Source organism: Streptopelia decaocto (genome assembly GCF_964273445.1).
Source record: "Streptopelia decaocto genome assembly, chromosome: 17".
NCBI lineage: Eukaryota > Metazoa > Chordata > Aves > Columbiformes > Columbidae > Streptopelia > Streptopelia decaocto.
Window position 1 is genome coordinate 4825846 of NC_138672.1, and position 13566 is coordinate 4839411.

Consider the following 13566-nt stretch of genomic DNA (forward strand, 5'->3'; position numbering starts at 1 on the left):
AGGGCAAGAACAGGAGCAGGCAGTTCATTGCACACCCTCTCTATAAAACTCAGGCTCAGCTTCTCCTTGAGCTGGCATCTTCTCCATCCCCTCCTTGGGCAAAGCCCACAGGAAGGTGCTCATATCCACAGTCTGGATCTGGGTCAGGGTTTGGGCACAGGGCTGTCCCCAGGTTCACGGCAAGAATAGCAGGACAGGGATCATCCCCAAAGTGGTGGCTTTGCTCCCCCTTGTGCTGGAGGACACCCCTGGGGAGACCCCTCTCCCCTCCAAGAAGGCAGAGGGGGTGCAAACAAGAAGGGACAGAGGGGAGGAAAGAAGGAATGACAGCTGCATTGTGCAGCAGCAGGGTGACATCAGGCACTTCTGGATTTATAGAGGATTTGATCTTGCTAAGCGCACGCTGGATCAGATTAATACTATTAACATTTATGAATTACCCACTAGCAATTAGCCGAAGTGTCCCCCAGTCCGGCAGCAAAGGCAGCCCTGGGGCGGGGGTGAGGGAGAGGAGGATGCTGAGGGATGGCATGGCCACCATGGGGAGGTCAGGGACAGGCTGCTAGAGCCCATGGCAATGTCAAGGAGATGCCATCAGCAAATTTCAGTCGTGAGGAGGAGGAAGAATGGGGAAAGCAGAGGGAAAGGCAAAGCCCTGAAAGGCAAGGAAGGGGCAGCAGAGGGGGAAATGGAGAAAGCTGAGGTGGACATGCTGGTCTCTGCTGACCCACCAACTCCATCACCACTGGGGTCACCCCTCCAGCTCCATCACGTCCAGCCCCATCACCACCTCGAGCAGGTTCTCCTGCCCGCACGCCTTAGATCTCCCCTGGCACAGCGATGGGGGAGAATTTATGCAAACCAAATTTGCTCTCCTGGCTCTGATACATTTTTTTTCATTTCTCTGGGCATGGACAATTAAAATCAATGAAGTCAGTTTTGCTTTCATGTTCTCAGTGCTGAATTGGTTGAGATAAAATCACATTAAAGACACAGTTACACATTTCAAGGCAGAGATTGCCTGCACTGGAATTTTCTTTCATGCAAGTCAATGGAAACACTTCTCCTGGAATCAAGGCCTGATTTTTTCTTTTGTTTTAAACTCCAATTGAGTCCCAATTTTACAATATACAAACACAAAGGCAAATCTAAGTGGAAGGCTTCATTTTAGAGGAGGAGGAAAAGCAATTTTCAACACAGTGTAACGAAAACATTATTCCTACAGGAAAATAAGAGGGAAAAAAGTAATCATTATCTATGAAACAGCTCATGTTGAGTCAGCCCAGGGAGGATTGTGCTCGGCGAGTGAAGGGCTGGTCAGATGGCTGAATTGATTTTGGAGACGGCGAGGGAGAGGTGATGAAGCCCAGGCTGATGGGGGCTCAGGACCTGGCAGGAGATGCCCCAGCACCCAGTGAGCTGCCCATCGCAGCTGGACCTCCACCGTGCTGCCCATCCAACATACCAAAACCATCTTTCCCCTCCCTCTGTTATGTTTGGAACGGACGCAGGGTGGGAACAAAAATCTCTGCTCTTCAACTGCTCCCCAGGTTGGGGCACGTCCCCTCCGTGCTTCAGTTTCCCTTGCAGCCAAGCACGGCGCAAAGTGAGCTTCACCAGCGCAGCGTGGCGTCCACCACTCTGCCTCCTCCCTCTCTTCCCCATGCTCCAGCCAGGGGACAAATCCACCGCGTCACAGGCACGTCAAACATTGGTGCCGAAACACATCTTAATTTTCCAGCCGGCCCCAACCCTCGCCCTCCTCCCACCCGCATCCAGCACCGTGTTTATGTTCCACTTCCCAGGAAACAAGAGACTCGTTACCATGCGGAGGGCGACAGCAGAGCGATTAGTGAAATTTGTTACCCACATGCTCTGAACAAAATTAAATTAAAAGTGCTGCTTTGCTGTCAAGATAAGGGCCAAGCCGGAGAGATAATTTTTCACTCTCAAACACTCAATTACTCACTGAGGCTGTATCAGATACAATCAAAATAAATAAATAAATAAGCAGAAAGACCCACACTGCCTCCAGGAACAGATGTAAAAGCCGTTATCTCTAGCGCAGTCCGGGGAAGTTAAAGAGCCTGCGGCTGCCGCAGCACCACAACCGCTTTAATTGCGGATCCCTCTGCTCCCCAGCTCACACTCTGCAACCGGCTTCCAGCAGCGGCTCCTCTCCCCAAAACCTCCGTATCCCACAAATGTACCCAGGCAGGGGTAGGAGCATGTGTGCACCTCGGGGACTTACAAGACCAAAGTGTCTGCTGGAGCAAGCCCAGCCCAGCACAGACAGGGTCTAACAGGGATGGGGAGGGCTGCTGGGGGGGTTTGATGCGCTGATGCGGTACCTGCTTGCTCCATGAGCAAAATAAGCCATCATGCAAAAGCACCACGTTTGTTTGCTCACTGGAAAAGCAGCACCCCCAGCAGAGCTTTTAAAAGCCAGGAAAGGCTGGCAAGTAACAGCATTGCCCATTGGCACCATAGACTTGTATTGTGAAAGCATCTCATCCTCAGAGATTTGGGGATGTCCAGGCGATATGGGGACCCCAGTTGTCTCCTCTGGGGTGTTCCTCCCTGGCCTCACAGAGAGCAGCATGTACCCCAAACCAGTCAAGTGTGCACCAGACACCAGCACCATCATGTCCATCTGTCCCTGCAGCAAGCGGCTGTGTGTCCCTTTCCCAGGGAAGCTGAGGCACAGCTGGATGGACCACATGAGGGGACAGGCAGCAGCTGAGCCAACACGGGGCTGCCAGTGTCAGCAAGGAAGAACACTCCCCAAGGACAGACAGACAGCACAAGGCACAGACAGGCCCATTACTCCCTCTTACTAGTGTAAGCAACCAAAACCACGTTTGCTTCAGCGCCTTTTGTCTCCCATTTGATTTCCTGATGGCATTTCCCCCAGTCTGAAGGCTGCTGGCATGGTGGGCTGAACCCGAGGGGGCAACTCCCCGAGGACCACGGCAAAGACGGGGCGATGTGCTGCCCACAGCACAGACAGGGCAATATGCTGCCCACGGCGTTCGCTCAGCCCCAGTGGGGCCGGGGGTACCGGCAGAGCACAGAGAATGGTACCCAAATTTCATTCTGCATTTCGTTTAGTTCCCCGTGAAATAATAAGTGTTTCCTGCCTCCGGAGACAGGAGAGGATCAAAGCGAAGCTTCCTCATATGTAACAGACTCCGAATACCTAATATTCCTTTATAAAAGGCCTTGTTTTAAACACCAAATACAGAGGCAGATCAAAGCTCAGCTTCTCATTTCTCTAACAGCCCTCAGAAGACTTCGCCAGCCAGCAAGGCACGCTCATGCGCGCACACACGCGCGGCTGACACCAATCCAAGGAACATAATTGGACTCTGCTAATTTGTCTAAACCATCACTGCGTGCTACAAAAACAGCTGGGTGCCTTGTTCATGGAGACCTCAGCCGAGGAGCATCCCAAAACCATGTCCTCCCTTCCCTGGGGTGCTGGGGATCTCTCCTGGGATGGGAAGGCACCACCTGAACAAAAGCTGTGCGTGAAAACACAGGGGGGATGTATTTCCCCATCCCTTTTTAACAGGCTGCAGAAGAGGTGAAGCTGACAGGGGTGAAGCCATCCAAAACTCATCTGAGGATGTTGGACCCAGCTGGGTCTCTGTGCTGGACGCCCTCCACATCTCAACCATCATCATATCCGCAGCATCGCTTTGTGCTGAACCCAGCGTTCCGCTTTGTATTGGGGATTGCAGCAATACTCTGTACCTTACCCTTCCGCCTGATACAGGGAGTAAAATCAACCCCAGGGGCTCAACAGAGGCCTTGGGGACCCTCGGCAGGTTCCAGAGGCTCAGACATAGGGTCCCTGACAGGTCCCAAGGGCTCAGACAACAGCCAGGCTGCAGGAGGGACCAGAGGATCTCCAGGATTCCAAGACAAACAGTGTCGCAATGCCCAGCCCCTCGCAGGGTCTCCGCATGACACCATCACTTTCCCTGCCTCAGTTTCCCCTGAGCCAGGCAGCTGCACAGCATCTGCCCTGCAGACCCGATGCAATGCCGATTTGCTCTTCATTTACTCCTCAGAAACCTCCTAGCAGGGCCTTTAAAAGAGCAGGAACATTTCTGTGTTACACAGCAGCTGCTCCAGGGCCCAGGGAAGCAGACGGAGGTGGGGGAGGCTCGTTAGGCTCCTCGAGTCCTTGACGAGCCGGGCAGCACAGAGCACAGGGGCCAGCCCACCACTGCAGCGAGCCTGGTATGGCCTTGGAATTATCATAATGCTTCTTTTCTCCACCCCCACGCCTTCTCTGCATTTGAACAGCCATCGGGCAGGCGCTGCCTGCGACCTGTGGGGCTCAGCACTGCAAATCAGACCTGGAGCTGAATATATTTTGCTGGGCAGGAGCCAAGCACCACCCTGGAGCAACAGGATGGAGCACGAGCGATGCACCATGCAAGCAAAGTTTGTGCACAAGGCTCTGCCTCCCTGGTTTGGGGAGTTTTTTTTGCTGTGAATATTTTCCTCTCGAACTCGGAGGGGGGACCTGAGTGAACACATCCCACGCTGTTCAGGAGAAGAGAGGAACTGAGTGAATATCAAAGCTTGGTCTGGGATGCGATGGGCAGCTGGGGATGTGGATTAGCAATCTCCACAACACTAGCAGTTCTCTCTCGCAGAGACTTTAGTACTGGTGAAAAGTGCAGTGACTGACAAGAGCCACAGCCGGCACAAGAGGAGGTTTCTAGACCTCCTAGTTCTCCCAGGGGAGTGGGAGAGAGGAGAGCCAGCCCCCCCAGCAAGCAGAACCCTGCAGTGCACAAACCTGTTGCAAACAGGTTGCAAGAAAATCTAATTTCTGGAAAATCTTGTGCAATCAGAACTGAGGGTCAGCAGGAAGGAGCAAACCAACCACCCCAGCTGAGGGTCCCCTCCAGCCTCCCAGCACAGCTCCACGGGGCCCGACAGCCCCTCTTAGGACTTGTTTCACTTGGAAAAGCAGGATATTAAGTCCAAATTTCAGCTCCTTGGGACCGCACACCAGCACTGCCATCCAGAGCAGAGCTCACGCTGATGCACCAAAAGGAGCAGAGAGTGAAGAGCTGGTGTGAGCACATGGTCATGGTGAAGAAAAGGGACTCTCACTGAAGCCGGGTATGAACAGAGCCCTTCATGCAGGAGCCACCTCCCCAGTGACCAGCATCGCCTCTCCCAGCCCAAACCCCAGAGATGGGGCTGAGCCCAACAGCAGACAAGACCAACGCTCCACAGGAAAGTCTCTTCTGCATTATTTCTTACTCTCCCCTCCTCATAACTTCTCTGGAGACTTTCCAAATACAATGGAACATAAGAGTAAGGGGATCCCACAGACCTAAAAGCTTGGAAGATGTGTGGTGCAGTGTGCTGAGACCACAGAAGGTGATGCCTCAGCTGTCCCTGCCTCTGTGGCTGGACCGGTCAGATTTACTTCTCCAAGTATTCCAGCACTGAAAACAAGATATCAATGGGTCTGCTGCTTCTAAGCTACCAGAACAAGCTTGATTTTTACATATAGGAATGTCCCTCTAAAATATCTTGCCAAGACACTACAATACCTGCAGTCTTTCTTCTACAGAAGACAAATGAAGCCCATGACCACTTAACCAGCTGACTTCAACAAAGCTCCAGACAAAAATGATCCTACACATCACCTAAGTGGAAACTTCCCATCGCATCGGCTGGGATCAATGCCTCGTCAGTATCAGTAATTAGGCTGAATCCTGCAAAACCTAATCCAAGAAGAGAAACCCTGAGGAACTTCTCTCCTTAGACCTGATAACTACCTCACGGCACCTGCAATGACACACAACCATGGCAAAATCAATACGGGAACATCATTGCAAGAATTAACCGTATCTGACGATGCATCCTTCTCTATTAGAGTTATGATCTCGTCCAATTATGGATCTTTGCTGAGCTTGTAATTATGAGTTTGGTACTGTGACTTCCCACTAAGCTATTGCTTTCCTTCCACGAGGGAGAGAAGAGTCAATGAAAGGATAATGGAAAATTCCTTTCAAGGACTCAGCAATGGCAAAAATTAGCTAGACAGTAAGGGGAATACAATGGGGACTTTATGCAAGACAATTCCCTCGTTTCGCCACCGCCGAACACGAACAAACCAGGTTCTCGCAGCATCACTCAAACGCTAACGCAGATCTAACAGCCGGCTCTGTGCAGCCGCGCGAGGCAGCTCTTCCTCCCGAACTCCCGTCAAACCCGGCCATCAAAGCTGCCAAGTGAACAACAGCTTATTCAAAAGAAAAGAAAGGAATTCTTCCCGTTTATCTACTCCTTTATATTTGCCCTACAAGGAAGCTTAAACAAACAACCCAAAGCCAACGTTTATGTCAATAAGAATATCTTTATACCTGGCATACAGCAGGAGAGTGTTTTGAGAGATTGACAGAACACTTGACCACGCGGTGAATGGCATCAAGCAGCGGGAAAGCAAAGATTTATCTGCTTTTCATTAAAACACAGTTTTCCACACCTTGCTCACGCATCATCTCCCCCTTCCCTTGTGGCAGCTGAAAAATACCCAAACTTCAGCAACTTGTCCAAAGTACTTTCACCCAGCCAAGTATTTCAGAATAAGCTACTGAAAAAAATTACTCCAGTACATGGGAAATTTTCCCCCTGTGCCACCAACTTCTTGGGACCATTTTTGCTCCTGTTTGCAATACAATCAACTTCTTCCTTCGCTTGCAAATCGCTTTCTCCTTAACACAGCTACGTTTGTACTGCAACAGGTAACTTTAACCCACAAATTCTCCCCCTGCTTCTCATCAAAAGCTCATTTGAAAGTCGGTGAAAATTTCTGGTGGTACTAAAACACACGGAAAAGAAAAAAAAAACAGAATGCCCTGCCTTTCAGCAGGAACAAATGCAATACACCCCTGTGCATCTGTGTGTTTATTCCCACATGCAATCATCAAGCTGATCAGAGGTGTTGAGGTAATTTCACATTCAAATAAACACGTTGCGAGCGTTTATCGGAATGTCTAATCATGGAAACAAATGGGGCCGCGTTTGCCGTGGCGGGCGCAGGCATCTCTTGGCGTGCTGCGCTCTGCCCGTGCCGCCTTAATGCACGAAACAAATGGAGGGAACAGACCCACTGTGCAATTTCAAAATTGCTTCTTCCCAGCTTCTTCCCAGTGTAGTTATTTCCTGACAGTGATTTTTCAAATGCAGCAGCGAGGATCGCCCTGGCATCCACCAAAGAGCTTGGTCCGAGGGTCCTGAGCAAAAACGATCCAGCGTGATGCGACCGGAGGAAACGTAGACACTAATTTCAAACTGCAGATGATATTTCAGTTTCTCAGCTCCTCTAACTCACAAAAAAGCCTGAAGGGATACCAGTCAACAAATCCCTGCCCCAGCCCTCGTTTTGAATTTGTTCCTTTTAATTGCCTTTGTGCCGAGAGGAAGGCTGGGAAATTTCCATCTGATGGATGTTTTGCATGGGAAATAAAGGGCAGAAAGCAGGAGTTTGGTGCAAAAAACTGCCAAGGTGACCATCCCTGAGAGCCGCACTGGTGCCAGGACAATGACAGACACAGTGACCACAGGCCAGCACAGCTTTAGCGAAGTGCCAACACATGTGTAATGTACATGATACCAGAAACCATCAAAGAAACCCAGAACCTCAGCAACATCACTCCTTATGGCTGGTGCTGCATCACGCAAACAGCACATCTTGGGATGTCCTTACCACTCCAGAATGGCGTCACGGTCCTTACCTGGACTCACACGGCATCAGACAGCATCACTCATGGAAACAGTCAAAGTGCTCAACCACTTTTTTCCTCTTACACCCATGTGCATCAGTGGTACCTATATCATGTTGTACCTTTGCTTCGTCTCCGGCTCCGATACTGCTCGGTGTAGAAGGTTAGCTGGGTTTCATCGTCTGCCTCGGAGCCAGAATTTCCTTTGGCACGTCCAAACCCGATCCCACCTGCAAGCAACGGAGAGGAAAAAATCAGCCCTGTCTGCTGGGATGCGGTGCAGCGGGGGGAGCCGGGAGCTCCTGGGCAGAGGTGACGGATTTGGCCACTATCCACCCCTCCTGGCCCAGGGGCTCTGCTGGGGATCACCACAAAAAACAGGGGACTTCTGCCACTCGTGATTTCACTGGTTCCTCATTGCCCTCATCAGGAATCAAGACCCCATGATGCCAATTGTGATGTGAATGTAAGAAGATGCTTCCTTCCCCCAGGAATGTATTTTACAAATGCATTGCAATGTATTTACAAAGAAAACCACTGAATGGAGAAGCTGCTTTCCCCAAGGACACCTATGTGGTGAAGTACGGTGAGTTTTAGGTCTTCGCTTCAAAGCAAACCCAGCAGAGACAAGCAGTGTAGGGGGAATGCAGCACTCGGGGCCGGGGGGACACTCAGGACCCCACTGCCTGGCGAGGGTCCATCGTCCCTCCCTCAGCACCCAGTTTGGCTCATCTGCTCCCCCAGCTTGCCGTGCCAGCCACCAGCACCCATCCCCGCAGCAGCTGGTACCAACAGCCATGGCAAGGAGCAGGGCTGGCCCCCAGTTTACCCAGCATCTCCCTCCCAGAGCTGGAACTGGTGTGGGATGCTGGAACTGGTGCAGGATGCTGGAAGAGCCGCCAGACCCACCAAGGAGTGATGGATGCTTAAAAAGCAACACAGACTCTAACTGGCAGAAGTTGTTCAATCCTTGCAGAGTTTAAAGCAAAGAGGCCTCTGGGGGTTGACAGTGGCCCTTTAAACTGCCATTAAAATATTTTACTGTTTTTAAAAAATCCTTTATTCTAGGCAGAAGTACAATTTCCCCACTTCTTGGCAGGAGAACAGAAAATGAGCAGTGCCTTCTGCCCTCTGAAATCCTTAATCACCACGATGAGAGGCGGCTGGCAGGAGCCGCAGGGACGCCGGGAGCTCGGCACGTGGCTCCTGCCCTGTCCGTGCCCTGACCCGTCCCTGCAGCACCTCTGGGGGCGGCTCAATGTGGGGGTAGGAAAAGGCTCCAACTGCTACTTTCCTCCTGAAAGCAGCAGGAAGGGTCAGGGCTTGCACAGAGCAGCATTTAGTGTTTGGACATGGGGTCTTGGGGGGGGGTTATAGACTCACAACCCCAAACCACAACCCACCATCAGCCGCTCTTTGGACCCCTGTACCACAGCAAATATCTGACTTCAGGACACAGCTAGGGACTGGGGTTTGGAAGGGCACAGCCCAGTGGTAAAACCAATAAAGCTTATTCACATCAGCAAGGAAAATCTTAATTAACCTGCACTTCTAACGCAGGCCCTTGGGCAACCAGCCAGGGCAGCAGCTCTGCAGCATGTCCCTTGTCCTGCCAAGCAGAGAACACCAGAGATGGGAGAGACACCAGCTACGGGAGCTCAGCAGAACCAGCTCCGTTGGCCACACAGGCAGCGCAATTGGGGGTGTTCAGCCTGGAGAACAGGAGCTGAGGGGAGACCTTCTGATCTCTGAATTGCCTGAAAGGAGCTTGGAGCCAGGGGGGGTCGGGCTCTGCTCCCCAGGAACAAGCACCAGGAGCAGAGGAAACGGCCTCAAGTTGCGCCAGGGGAGGTTGAGGTTGGATCTGGGGAACAATTTCTTCCCCAAAGGGCTGTGGGGCATTGGAACAGGCTGCCCAGGGCAGCGCTGGAGTCACCATCCCTGGAGGGTTGGACAGACAGAGATGAGGTTCTCAGGGACATGGTTTAGCGCTAGGGTTGGGATAATAGTTAGACTCGATGATCTCGAGGGTCTTTTCCAACCAAATGATCCTGTGATTCTATCACACTGTCCCTCTCCCACCTTCCCCTGAGCCAGACCTGGTGGCTTTGGGCAGGCCGGTGGCTGGGGGTGGACAGGGGCAGCGATCTCCAGAGTTCGTTCCCCTCTCGCACCGCACTGACGTGACCAGGCAGCAGCTGCTCCACCAGCCGCCATCCCAGCCCCCTCCGGCCGCTCCGCGTTTGTGTGCTGGCTGCGTCTGGGTGATGGATGGCGCTGACATGTTAAATTACTCAGGCTGGATGTCTTCAGAAAGCTGGTGACAGCGATATTGCATTTTCTGATTACCCAGCACTGCGCAGGACGTATGAATACAGGAGTCGGGAGACCCAGCGCAGGTCCCCAGCCCGCAGCGGAAACGTCTCCTCTGACCCAACACGCGGTGGCAGAGGTCAGCATGGAAACACAAGTCCAGGCAGAGAAACGGCTGTGAGGGATGTGCTTTTAGCCCTTCACGCTATAGAGGACTCCAGAACGCATGTTGGCGGTGGTTTTGGGGGTCCCAAAGGCCAGCTGAGTCAGCCTGTTGGACGCAGGAGTGCTAATCCTTGACTGATCTTGCTGTGAGTCTGATTTCATGTTTAACTGTGCCCAAAATCTTGCCAAAGCATCTCTGTGAGATGCTCACACTTGGGACAATGCCTCCTGCACCAGCTCCACCAGCAGGTTACTTGCCAGGGCACGGCAATGAGGATGCTTATGGTGAGGATGAGGATGCTCACGGCAACGATGAGGATGCTCACGGCAAAGAGCACCCATGTGCAGCTACCAATGAGAATGAACAGGGAGACCATCCAATAAAGCCAAGCAGACCTGCCTGGTCAGTGCTCCTTTCTCTTTAAAAAGATGGAGAAAAACACCAAGTAACAGAAAAAAAGATCCTAATTGCCACAACCAATAACAAAGCAGAATAAGATGCTTAAAGAGAGAGGACGGGGAAACAGCAGCTTCACAGCACTGGGTACACATAACACACCTGCAATCCTCTGCAGTGACTCCCCCAGGGAGCTACATGCCCTTTACACTCAGTTTACTCCTGGTATTTAAAAAACCAAAGCTCCCCTTCCTCATCCGCACCCCCGCCTCCTGCCCCACAGGGACCAGGCAGTGGGGGCGAGGAAGGGGAGCTCAAGGAAGATGCTCTTGCCTCTAATCCTGTTTGCAGATTTACAAGCTCGTTAATCCGTTCAAATAGATCGCAGCTCAGCCACGTGCTGGGGCAGGGTGCTGGTTTTGAGCCCGATGCTAATTTAGCCGGGAGCAAGGGCGGGGTGCCAAGGCAAACACCTCTCATTATGCTGTAATTAAAGATGGTAGAGTTAATGCTGAATTGGGACTAAAGAAATAAAATTCAGGAATTAGAGGCTCTGCGATCCCCAAAGACTTCCCGTTAGCTAAAGCCATGTGTATTTTTCAAAAGGTGCATTTCCATCATCTAAAAATTAAAAGCAAACCTGACATTTTAAATGCCTTCCCCAAAGCCAGGAGGTTACCAAGCTTCTCAGGAAAGCAAAATGGATGCAAAACAAATCAACACAGAGTTAAAATAAAGAAATAAGTAATGGGAGCTTTATGGATAGACCCTGTCTGAGGTCAGATTGATCCTCCAAGCTGAATGTTACAACAGAAGTGGGAGCTCATATTTGTCCCCATAGTGTCACTCAGCATGTCCATGTCCCGCAGTCAATGCAAAGGCATTTTCTGCATCACACCCCTCCAGAAAAGGGCCAGACCCTGTAAAATCACAGCATTAAAGACCCACAACCTCCCTGCTCGACTGTGTTCGGTTCTCTCCACCTGCACACTTGCTTGCCCTGTGCACCGCAGTCTGCTGGCTGCTCTAACCCCTTTGTTCCCAGGCGTCCCAGTAAAAACAGATGAGGAGTTCCCCTCACCATCCTCCCAGCAAGGTCCATGCACCAAGGGCTGTCCAGGCAATGCAGAACTATACAATCAGCTAAGTGGAAACATTCAGTTTAATTAAATTTACCCCCAAAAGAGCACCAAGTCAACTGAAAAAAACAAATGTGGCCAGAGAATGGTAAATCAGATGCAATTTTAGGGAAGGGAAAAAAAAATGTAAACATTTTACTTGGAAATCTATCCAGCCAACAACAACAAAAAGGGAAAAAGAAATAAAAGCCCTTTAAAAAGTGCAGCATTCTGCTCTGGTTTGTCGTTGCAGCAGGGACACACACACACTGGCTTTGGCCAACAAAAATTCTTCCTCCTCATTGATCTTCCCTTCTCCTTCTGGCAACACCCAAAAAACCCCCATCAGGGTGGGTGGTTCAACAACACGGCGATGGCCCCACGGCGCCCATCATGGAAAACTGGGGGCACTCTGATCCCAGCCTCTGCATAGCGGTGAAGGGTTCTGTTTTCACCAAGGAGCTGGATGTGATGCTTTGACTCGAATGAAGCGAAGGCTCCCAGCTGAAGTCCAAAACAGCCTCACCAGCAAAATGTGATGCTCCATGGGGGATGGACAAATGGGTGAGGTGGAACAAAAAGCAAAGCAGGGACCACAGGTGAGCCCAGCTGAGCTGAGGCTCCTCTACCTGGGGTAACTTTGGGTGAGTTATAGCACAGCCAAGACCTCCAAAACACAAGAATTCTCAGCCCTGACCGACAGCAGACCCCCCAACTCAGGCAGAAGGACCTATTAACGGCTCATTTATCCTCAAAGCCAGGGTGCTTTTAAAGGCCTGCCCCAGGAGAGGGCACCAGACCCCCTCTCTGCACAAACCGACCACCCTCAAAGGCTCCAACATCCCACCCAGCCCCTGGGGTGGGTGCATCGGGTGCTCCATCAGCCAAACCCGCATCTTCGCTCCCTCCACCACCGCCTCCCTTGGGCATCACTTCCCAGTTTAAGCCCCGCTCCCACGCAGTCGGGTTGGGATGCTCTGGGTACCAGCCTGGCTGCATTTTTGAGAAGCAGTACATCCAGACCTTCTGGGACGCAGCATCGTTCCCAGCCCTCAACAGAGACATCCTCCTTCCCGCCCTCCCCTCCTGCACCTCGGCTCTTCTCATCCTCCCTCTCCCTCTATTATTCATAAACTCTAAATGCGCTTCACTGGATAAAAGTGTTTGGGGAGAAAGTTTGTATGAAAAAGGCATTAGACAAAATAAAGTTATATGGTACTGTAAATGGACAGGGTGGTGTGCGGTTTGTGTATTTTTTAAGTCGATCTTCTCAGCAATATACGACCTTTCCCAGAGCTGCTAGAAACACTTAGTGCAGAATCAGATTTAATGACAAGCAATAGGCAGCAGTTTAAACACACTTAGTGCGGGGAAGCGAAGCGAAGCAAAGCTTATCCCAGATTTGGTTTTGTTGGGCTGGGGTGGTGGCTCGTTCAGATTCTGGGTTGATTTATCCCATGCAGGATGTGGGAGCCTTTCCATAAAGGAGAAAACCCTTTAGCTGTGCATGGTTCCTGCAGGGAGAGTGTTCCAGCTGCAGGGCTCTGATGAGGTTAAACATTAATTAAATCGAACCACGAGAAAATAATTACACACATGCATCCGTCAGGCTGACTTGTCACTACCCAGTAACAAAGTTGGATGCAAACTCCATCAGTGGAACTGTCACACGGCTGTTAGGAGGAAATAAATGCATCCCAAATGGATAATTTCATTTAGGAGGAGAGAAAAAAAAAAAAAAAAAAAAATCCCACGGATTGCAAAGGATTAATGAGGCGAAGGGTTTATGTTTGCAATTGGATGTAAAATG

General features: G+C 51.1%; 1 protein-coding gene across 1 annotated transcript in view; it reads right to left on the reverse strand.

Annotated features, from left to right (window-relative positions):
• ASTN2 (astrotactin 2) overlaps nt 1-13566 on the reverse strand; it is a gene marked incomplete at its 5' end in the record, with an annotated part of 312614 nt that overhangs the window by 201321 nt on the left and 97727 nt on the right. The window contains one exon of the mRNA XM_082067996.1: nt 7886-7993. Coding sequence (XP_081924122.1) covers nt 7886-7993 — 108 coding nt within the window. The remainder of the gene's footprint in view (nt 1-7885; nt 7994-13566) is intronic.